The sequence below is a fragment of the Humulus lupulus genome, chromosome 1 (genome assembly GCF_963169125.1).
Source record: "Humulus lupulus chromosome 1, drHumLupu1.1, whole genome shotgun sequence".
Lineage (NCBI taxonomy): Eukaryota > Viridiplantae > Streptophyta > Magnoliopsida > Rosales > Cannabaceae > Humulus > Humulus lupulus.
The window spans coordinates 9,461,662-9,472,458 of record NC_084793.1 but is presented as its reverse complement, the minus strand read 5'-3'; the positions used below and the strand labels follow the sequence as shown (position 1 = coordinate 9,472,458).

The 10,797-nt window shown below is 31.7% G+C and overlaps 1 protein-coding gene across 2 annotated transcripts; it reads right to left on the bottom strand.

The window, feature by feature from the left end:
- Positions 1-7,122: 7,122 nt before the first annotated feature.
- Positions 7,123-10,758, bottom strand: LOC133785307 (uncharacterized). Of its 2 annotated transcripts, none has more exons than XM_062224556.1 (8): positions 10,334-10,758; positions 9,888-10,184; positions 9,228-9,433; positions 8,717-9,067; positions 8,418-8,618; positions 8,254-8,324; positions 7,805-7,944; positions 7,123-7,661 (listed from the first exon to the last, which is right to left on the bottom strand). In XM_062224556.1, exons 1-8 carry the CDS (start codon positions 10,371-10,373, stop codon positions 7,312-7,314), a joined length of 1,656 nt encoding a protein of 551 aa, XP_062080540.1. In that variant the 5' UTR covers positions 10,374-10,758; the 3' UTR covers positions 7,123-7,311. The 2 variants fall into 2 exon arrangements, with proteins under 2 accessions (XP_062080540.1, XP_062080545.1); XM_062224561.1 differs by having other exon boundaries at positions 9,228-9,427; positions 10,334-10,756.
- Positions 10,759-10,797: the final 39 nt, after the last annotated feature.

Sequence of the window (10,797 nt, the reverse complement as noted above, 5' to 3'; positions counted from 1 at the left end):
GCATGTAGAATGCATGGTTTTGAGAAACATGTCCCATTTGTTTTAAAAGGGCAAGTGGGAGTTTGTTGGGTTTTATGCCCTTATAAAACCATGTTGGACATGTAGCACGATTTCATATTATCAATAAAAGTAATAGAAATCATTTAGTTTGACAACCGTGTTGCTTGCTTGTTTTATTACATGATTATTGAAATAATACAAACATTTATAAAATCCCGAACATATGGATAGTTACAATTATAGTGACTAGGACACAGTGAATTATAGTTGTAATTATATGTTCAAAAGAACGAGTCCTAAGATTAGATCAGTGCATTGGATTTTCACTAATTAGGCAATCTACGATATGATCTACTTACACATTCAGGGTGTGATGTCTTGTCCAAGGCATCGACCAAGTAGATAAAATCAGATGTATTTAGTTGCATCGGACTAGGACCGATATTGATTATTGATTGATAAATAAGTATCGTTGTTATCGAATCTAATCAATGTCACAAAGTTGACCATATATTAAGTCGATCTTAATTCTGAGTGATAATATTATGCTATTTATATTATTTAAATCTTTTGACTTGTTCGTTACCAGCTTATCCTACAGTCTAGCCCATACTTACATCTTGGAGATTTATTAGTGTAATTGAGTGGGAGTATTATTCATAGATACGAAATCTATAACTTATGTATGAGAAGTGAAAAGATGATTTCCTTAATTGCTTTGTTCAAAAGGTTAAATGATTAAGATCTCATTTATGTGATTAAGTTCACGGAAATATCATTTATAAGGAACTTAGTGGGAGTTAAGGATAAAATACTGATGAGGGGTAAAACGGTAATTTGCACACAGCTCGTTAGTAAGTCATCGATAGAGGATTGACTGATTGTAATGGTTATAACAATGGATAACGTATTTATGGTTTTGAAAATACGTTCTATGAATTCAAGAGTTCAATTCCGAGCCTATAGTGGAGTCACGAGGAATTAATAAGGTAGTGAAATTATTCGTAAATAAATTCACGGTAACTTGTTGGAGCTTGATTTCATGGATCCATGGTCCCCACATCACCTTTGAGTAAATCATCTAGAATGTCTCAATTAATTGATTTAATTATCAATTAGGATTTTTAAAGTTGACTAGGTTAATTTTGGAAAATTTACAGAGATATGAGATTTAGATAATAAAAGAGAATCTTTGGGTAAATTTATTAATATTGATAAATTGGTATCAATATAAATAAATAATATTAAATCAAGTTTCAAATTATAATTAGTTAATTTGAATAAGGATTTAATTAATTAATTAAAAATAAATAAATAAATAAATAAAAGGTTTTGAATTTAGGCCCAGTTGGGATTTAAATTCAAAATAAAGAGATTGGGCCCAAGTCCATTTATGGCAACCTAAGGCTTTTATTTTTGTTTATTATTTTTAATTAATTTAAATTTAAATAAATCTCATTAAGTTGCCTATATAAGGAATATGATATCTAGGGTTTTCATAAGGAAGTGAGCTTCAGTCGATTGGTAAGTGAAAACCTAGACAGTCTAACCTTTCTTGGCCACTCTTTCTTCTTCTTCTCTTTAAGATCTCTATCTCATGTGTTGAGAACCAGCCCACACTAGTTCTAGGTTGATCAAAGGCTTGGTGAGGAAGACTGTGTTGCTGATCTTGTTCAATCTCTTGATAATATTCTGCTACAGAAAGGAATCAAGGGTTAGAGAGATTGAAGGATGGAGTTGTTCCAGTTTCGCTGCGTAATGTAAGTTTTTACTTTACTCTGTATTTATATCAATTTTATAGGAGCATGTTATAGGAATTTGCATGTTGGTTTGATAATATGTAAATTGCATGAAAATAAATAAAGATCCTGCAATAAGTTTTTCCAACACCAGCCTCCTCCACAGTATCCACCACAACAGCAGTACCAGCCTCCTCCACCGTATCCGCCACATGTGTCGTCGCAACAACCTCCTCAGTTTCAAAACTAGTACATGTTTGGACGCTCTTCCCAGTCTCCTCCACTATATTTTAACTTTACCGATTTTCAAGGAGGATCGATGCAGCATTCGCTGCCTAATGTTAGGTATGGGAAGGATTGAGGTTCATCGTAGCAGCCATATGTTAGATATGGTGAGTTTGGGGGCAGGTCGCAGCCACAGCCTCAGGATCAGTTTAGGGACCTCACGCTTGGATGATCTTCACAGCAGCCTTATATTCCTTCACCGCCACAGCCACAGTCGTCGCCCTCACCGCCACAGCCACAGCAAAATGTTGAAGATGAGGATAATTACAATATTAACCTTAATGATTTTATTTAGTTATTAGTTTATGTATTTTGATTAAATTAATACTGTATTTATTTTAAATGACAATAGCGATATTGACTAATTTGATAAATATTAAAACTATTCACATTAATTTTAATATTTGTTATGTTTAAATTAATTAATTGGTTATTTTGTTAAACTTTATTATGAATTATTTTTAAAAATATTTAAATTTAACAAATATTCATTTATTAAAAATTAGTTTTTAAAATATATAATAAAATTTTTATTAGCGGCGGATCAGGTGGCTAATAATATCGGCTCTGACACTTGTATTAGCGGCGGGATCCGCTGCTATCGTCCGGCAGTAATAATAAATTATTATCGGCAGGTGTGTCAGTTAGTCGCTAATAACCCTTATTAGCGACCAACAATTGGCGATGGGTTATTAGCAGCGGACTGCCGCCGCTAATACTAATTAGCGGTGGATTCAACACTTATTAACAGCGGACAGTCCCGCCGCTAATAACCTTATTTCTTGTAGTGATTGTAGTATATATTATAATAACAATAATGATATTTTATAACATTCAAATTTAAATTTAAATTTATATTAATATAATTATTATATTTATATATGTAGTCTTATAATTATATATTATAATATTTGAATTTATATTAATATAATTAATAAATATCTCTTTTTAATTAATTTTAAATGTATATTATATTAAATATTTAGAATATTTCTTTAAACTTAATAAAAAAATTGTTAAAATTTTTTTTTCTATTATTTACACTTTTTTTTATATGGAAGAGATATATATATATATATATATAAATACATGAATTTAATATGCACTAATATAGGAATTTTACTATTAAAAAAACTTTAAAGTATTTAAGTGAGGATGTAATAATAAATTACGTGAATAAAAATAAATTATAAAAAAATTAATTAACTGTTAGAATTTTTTTCAAGTAATTAAATAGAGATATAATAGTAAATTATATACATAAATTAATAATTAAAATATTTAAGTGGGGCACGTGCCTCAACATCCCCCGTGTGTGGCTCTGCTGCCGGTGTGTATTTCTATTCTTGTTGGGATTAATTGTTCAATCATTCTAATAGACATAGCTTGTCGTTTGTGGATCATCTTCTTCGTTGTAAAATTTGTACAATAATTATAAGGCTGACAATTTATGTAAACGTGTCAGATTCATATCGACACGATTAAGGTAAATATGAATACAACATAATTATTAAACGTGTTAAAAATACAAGCACAACATGATTATTAAATGAGTCAACACGACACGATACAATAACACGATTAATCATAACTATATGAAAAAAAATCATAAACCTATGAAAATTATTCGTGTTATCGTGTCTAATACAATTATGATACGATATTATTAAGGTAAACACGAACACGACACGATTATTAAACATGTCACTCAAACCTATTTATTTTCATATTGTGTCATGACCCAAATTACCACCCCTAAATAATTATCTGAATTGTATGACTTTTGTTCTTTTTAACCTTTGAAGTAAATTCTTATTAAAATATTTATATATATGCACTAGTATTACTGTTACTAGAATATTTAAATTTTATACTCAATATACATAAAATTTTATATTTATATCGTAAAACGTACACACAACTTTTTATATATATATATATATATATATTGAATTTCTATTGTTAATCATCTAAAAAATTTAGTGCTGAAAATGACCCGTCTCGAACGAGAACACGTAATGTATAGTATAAAAAAAATAGAAACTAATAATTCCAAAAAAGAAAGAAAGAAAAAATTAATAAAAATAAATGATTGGCCATATGGTCAAGAATACCAAAGATTAAATCCAGGTATAGAATGGCCTTCTTCGCGTGATGATTGAGTAATCATAAGAGGAAAGGTTTCGTTTTCAAATGAGAATACATACAAATACTGTTCAGAATTATTATTTTTTTTGTTTTACATTTAATTAATTTGGTTGCAGCTCAATAATATAATTATATAAAAGTTTGGAATGTAGTTTGAATGGGAGGCAGATGTTCAAAGTCTTTACTCAAAATATGAGGACTGGTTTGATCGTTCACTAACAACATTAATGTTAAATCACACCACACACTGTCTTGTCATTTCATGAATAATACCAAATTATCAAATTATACTAGGATTTTTTTTCACGGACTATTACAAATTCAAATCGTGTCTCCCGAATTTTTCAACCTGTTAAAATTTCCTTATGAATTATTCACGTTATTGAAATGTTAGACTTCCGTCCAATTTCGCTAACAGAATGATGATGTGACAGTTTGAGCGTCGATGTGGTATTGTCACGTCAATGTCTCGTTTATAATTTAAAAAATAAATAGGATTCTGATCACTCGAACTATTACCATTACCATATCGTACCCCCCAAATTTTAAATTTTAAAATTAAACAATCTTTTGAATATTAAAAGAAAACCATTAAACGAAAAATCAATTGAAATTAAAAAGATTTGATGGTGACACAATATTAGCTTAGGTATTGGGTATCCGTCTGAGTGAACTTGAAGTTGGCTGGGTAGCGACATCATTGACATTGGTTGGGCTCATGCATGTTCCCTAGTGACATGCAGCTTTGGGTTTTTCGTTATGTTGTTAATATCATATTAAAATGTGTATGAATTTGAGAGATTGAAAATTTGATTTATATATGCTGTGAAAATATTTTTTGGTTGAGTTTTTGTTGTGATAAATTGATGAGTGTTGTTGAGATTGTTTGGTTAGTGCAAAAGTGAGGGAAATTAGTGAAAGAAAGTAAGAAAAAATGAAAGAAAATAAGATAAAATTTTATTATAGTTTTGTTTTTATCTATTTGTTTTTTTTTTAAGTTTGTATGATTTAATTTAATTTAAATGTATTTTTAGTTTAATGTTTTTAATTTTTTTTAATATTCAAAATATTGTTTAAATTTTAAAATTTTGAATTCGAGGGGCATGATTTGGTAATGGTAAAAGTTCGGGGGGTAAAATCTTCTTTATTCTTTGAATTATATACGTGATAATGTCACATTAGCAAGCAAAAAGTCACGTCAACATGTTGTTAGCCATATTTGACAAAATTGGACGGAAGTCCCACTTTACTACACTGTGATTAGTTTGGGGAAAATTTTTAACGGCCCGAAAAAATCAGGAGACACGATAATGTATAGGTCATATATTGGGTCAAAAATCCTGAAAATCCTATTTTTGTTTCTTCATTTTTTGCTTTTTGAAAAAAATGGCTTTTGTTTTTGTTTTTGAGCAAGAGTTCAAAGCTTTCTTGAACTTGCTAGCCGGGATCATGGGAGAGAAACTTATGTATCAAAGATTTGTTGTGATGATATAAGAGGTGTTTGACAAAATAACTTTCTTTTCATAATTATTTTGTTTTGATAATTTTTATAAAATATATAGTCTTCTAAACACCTTCTCAGAAATTTACAACACTTTAAATTCCAAACAAAAGTCATTTTACAAAATATTATGAAAAGAATTATTTCACAAAATGACATTATTAAATGGTTAATTTTTTTTTTTTTACAAATTATGATAGAAAGAACTTATCAAAACTTGTTATATTATCTGATCATATATATTATAAACTTAAGGGAGAAAAACTTACAATCATGAACTGATGACTTTGAAAAAGAATTGTGGTGCAATGGCAAAACAAACTTTTGAATGTGACATATCAAAGACCGATGTGTACATATTCTCTAATGTAATTTTGTATCTATTCATCTGAAAACACATTTATGATTAGGCCCAGCCCAGGTAACCCTTTGAGCACATCTCTTCCATTTTTAACAGCAACAGAGCTTTCATATTCTGTTTTTCTTGACGACAACATCATCTCTCATAATCCCCAAAACAGCAAAAATAATGTAGTAAACTAAACCAAAAGAATGTCTGCACAGTTTATATTTATTATTACAAACCAAAAATAATGTGTTATCTTATCTATCTGCACAATTTTTCTGATTTTCTACCATTTTATACTCTGGTTTCCATGAGGCGAAATGAAGCAGGTTGGTGAGCTTCGTAACCTTCGGCATGACCATGATTGTCATTTTAATGTCGTTTTTTATTTTTATTGTCGTTTTTAACGTGCTGCAACTTTTGTGCCGTTTCAAAGTTTTTGTTGGTTTTTTTTAAAAAAGTGATGCAACTTTTGTGTCGTGTACGTGTTTCACGTGATGCAACGTTTATGTCGTTTTTCAAACATTTTGTCGTTTTAAAACTGATGCAACTTTGATGTCGTTTTCATAAATATTTGTCGTTTCTAACGTGCTGCCATTTTATGTCGTTTTTAAAGCTTTTGTCGTTTTGTCTTGTTTAGGGTATGATTGGTTCACACTCTAAAAACAACTTTAAGTTTTTGAATATTTACAATATAAATGGGACTCATAGTACTTAATTGGCAAATCCAAAACAATTTTTTAAAAAAGAAATAGCACTTACACTTAAAACTAGGAAACAATGGTTTTTATAAATCCCCAACTTTTAGACTCAAATGAATAGATCCCACCTTTATTTGAGATATACAAACCAATCATGAATTTAAAAAGCCAAAATATTATTGTCAAATTAGGTTTTTTTAAATCAAATTTGTTGCAGCTTATAATTATATATTATATACATTGAATTCTACTTTATATTAAATAATTATCTATAGTATTTTTGTATTACCAACGTTCAGAATTATTGTAGATCAGAAATTTCCACTAAATATATAACTAGCTTTTACACCGCAAATACATAATTAGTGTTCAAATATAGTATAGTGTATAATACTGTTGCAATAAACACATCACCAATCATGAACTAATGACTAAAAATATTTATGGTACAATGGCAGAACACACTTTTGAATGTAACATAGCAACAGCCGATTTGTACATATTCTCTAATATAATTTTTTTCTATTTGGTTACAAATATTCAATTACAAACAAACAAACAAGAAGAAATCAATGCTTATACAGCCTTTATTCATCTGAAAATACCTTTATCATTAGGCCCAGGTAAACCTTTGAGCACATCTCTTAATGCATAGTAATGGCTATCACATTTGTGGTCTGATATTAAGTTGCCGGAGAGCACAATTCTCTGAAAATGTTCTCCCGGATGCCTCTTCCACAATGTGAAAAACTCTCCACTGCTTCCGGATTGAGTGTCCAAGTTCCTCTTTAGGTAGTAAACAGAACCCGGTACAAACAATTCCTCCGGAGCTGTACAGGCAGAGCGTCCATTTTTAACAGCAACAGAGCTTTCATATTCTGTTTCGGAGGTTAAAGTGGCTCTTGGAGAATTAAGTGATTCTTTCCTGACGACAACATCATCTGTCATAGTCTCCAAAACAGCATTTGTAAGGGAAGAAAGCGAAAATTGGCGGCCAATGTGTGTAGACTAGACAAGTTTACACACTGGCAGAAAAGTCACTAGTTTTATCAGAAACACAGTATAAGGAATGGCGGGCTCTCACCAGATGAATTTTCATTCCTCCTAAACTTCGCATAGTCGGCAAGTTTTCGAGCTACATCTTGCACTGAAGACACCACCTGCTTTGCATTTGCAACCAAATCTATGACGCTTCTCCAATCTTCCTTCTCAACTACACTCGTCCTTTGAATACCAAAAAAAAAAAAAAAAAAAGACAATGAAATCATTAATTGCCCTAACCATTACAATCTCAGCTGCCATATAGCAATCATACTCTTAACTTAAAAATCTGCTTTAAATTTGTGTCAAACATTCACTTCTTTCTAAATGTCATAAGGAAACATTGTATTGAATTTCCTTTCATACAAGGAGAAGTTTACTTGCTTAACTTAAAAACCTGCTTTAAATTTGTGTCAAACATTCACTTCTTTCTAAATGTCATAAGGAAACATTGTATTCAATTTCCTTTCATACAAGGAGAAGTTTACTTACCAATCAGTATCAAGAATCTCGTTCCTCAACCTGGTAAGAGAAGCTATGCTTAACCTAGGGATTATATCATCCTGCATGGAAGGACAACATCACAAAAAAAATAAAGGAAAGCATAATAAACGAACGAACTACCTAATGGCATATATTAAAATGCAATTTCTCACCTGCATCACGACAGTAGAAACAAAATCAGAGCAGTTTTCAGCAAGTTCTTTGGAGACACATGGTGGTGTTGCATAACCAATAGCAGTAACATTGTCAGGGCTAAAACCCAGCTCCTTAAGTGACTTTTTTCGAATCATTATTGCTAGTAAAGAAGCTATAGCACCACCAAGTGAATGCCCCACTAGCCTTAACCTGAATCCCTGTTAGTGAGTCAGGTTCACTACAATAATAACTTAAAACTAATAAACAATGCTTTAGCTTAAAAGCAACAATAAAATACAAAGGAAATATTCATCACCTCATATTTCACCAAGCACTTTCTTATGGTTTCCATCTCATGATTGAGAAACCAACGAGCAGCTTCAGCTGTGCCAAAGTGAGTTGAAAAACCCTCAAATGTGACTTCCTTATCACTCGAAGAGACAATATCAGTGATAAGGTCATAGACTGTATGAGTTCCGCGAATTCCAAGAATCACAAGTTTCTTACGAGTGTCAACCCCTATATAATATCCAGGCCTCATGACACTAGAATTCTTAACAAATTTCAACACATTGCTTTCTCGAAGCATGCTATGCCTTGCAAGACTGGTAGCATTATCCTTATAAGCACCTTTTGCTAATTCAGTGTGGTAAATAAGGTCATGGACCTAAAAAACCAAAACCAATACCTGATAAGGATAACATAGATTTCAAAGATTAACACTCAATAATGATACAAACACAGTGTACAAACAGCCCCAGTTTCATCATGCACATATTCCTCATAAAAAACAACAATAGTAATGATAGAAAAGGTGTAGTAAATACAATGGAATCTGAAGATATCTGAATGCCTTTAACATCTTTAATGGGATTTATGGATGCTTGACGAAGATATAAAAGATACAGGCCAACTGTAAGATCGCTCAAAGTCCAATCCTGAATACCAATCTTACTCCGTTGAATGCTTGAAATGATCTCTGAAACCGATCGAGCACTAGGTGGGGATCGATTTCCAACATCATTTCCTGCAACTTCGATGATAAATTGACCCTTCAGAACACCACACATTTATGATGAAGAGACACAAACACTACAACCTAACAATTAGTCCTTGTTTAATTCTGTCATGACCTCATTCTTTATTATGCATTCACTTGTTCACTTACACAATTAAGTAGCCATTTCAGATTTTGGTTAGACAAGATCAACACAATAATAGAATCAAGAGAAAAACAAAACTTTATTCATCATCTTATCTCATCCATTCTAACTTATATTCAAACTTTTCTCTTTTTTCATAACAAATGAGTAAGTAAACACATTCTTGTCCAAGAAAAGATTACATTATCAACATCCCTCTTCTAATTGCAGAAAAAGACTACATTGAATCTTTCAAACTGCATTACACACACATTGATTTCTTAACTCTCAACCACGAAAGTAAAAGAGCAGAGTAAATGAATCATAAGTTAGACACAAACAAACCTGTTGGGAGAGCCCACCTACACAATTGTAGAGCTGGTTCAAGAGCTTTGGTGAGCCAAGCAAGCTCTAACTTCCACTTATTATCACCAAGTAAGTCTTCATCATCAGAAGCGTATGTACCAAGTCTAGAATCTTTCTCAACCTTAGACCTCAATGAAACTTGAGGAGCACTAGTTTTTTGCTTCACTGTATCCTCTTCAACCTTATGTCCTTGCTTCTGTTGTGAGTAACAACGGAAAAGAATCCCATGTACAAACCTTTCAGATTCTTGTTTCTTCACAAAATTATCAATACAATCTACAAAGAACCAAAGAAAATTTGATAAACATCTAACATTTATTATATCATTGCAATTGCAAACAAGAACAAACACAACATTTGTTTTGAGAATTAGCCCACTTCCAATTATTTGGGGTAATAAGAAAACATAGAAAGAACTTGCTTACAGAGATTATGGAAGAACCGTTTCAAAAATGGGTTACCCATTTGTTCTTCAAGCGATAAGAAAGTCGGGTTTCTTCTCTCCGGAGCTTTGAATAACCGAAGTCGGTGATGTAAGGCGGTGTTTCCAGGTGGTGGCTGGCGGCGAGGCCAGCGGAGATGGTGAAATGGATCCTATTTGGGTTTTAGACTGATCAAAAAACCAGCTCAATGCCATAAATGGGCCAAGGCCCATTATTTAAAAAACCGCTTTCAAGGCCCAAACCGACTAACACCATAGAGCAAAGGGCAATCTTGATATTTGACAATTCTCGAATCGATATAAATAGACTACCTCGTCAACCCTTAAACTCGAATCTGGTTTTTCTAGGGTTTCAATTTCGAACCAAAGTTTCCTGGTAAGCATTCGAGTACGCCGCCATAGCTTTTTTTTTCTTCTTTTCTCAGTTCTTAGTTTCCTGTTACGTTA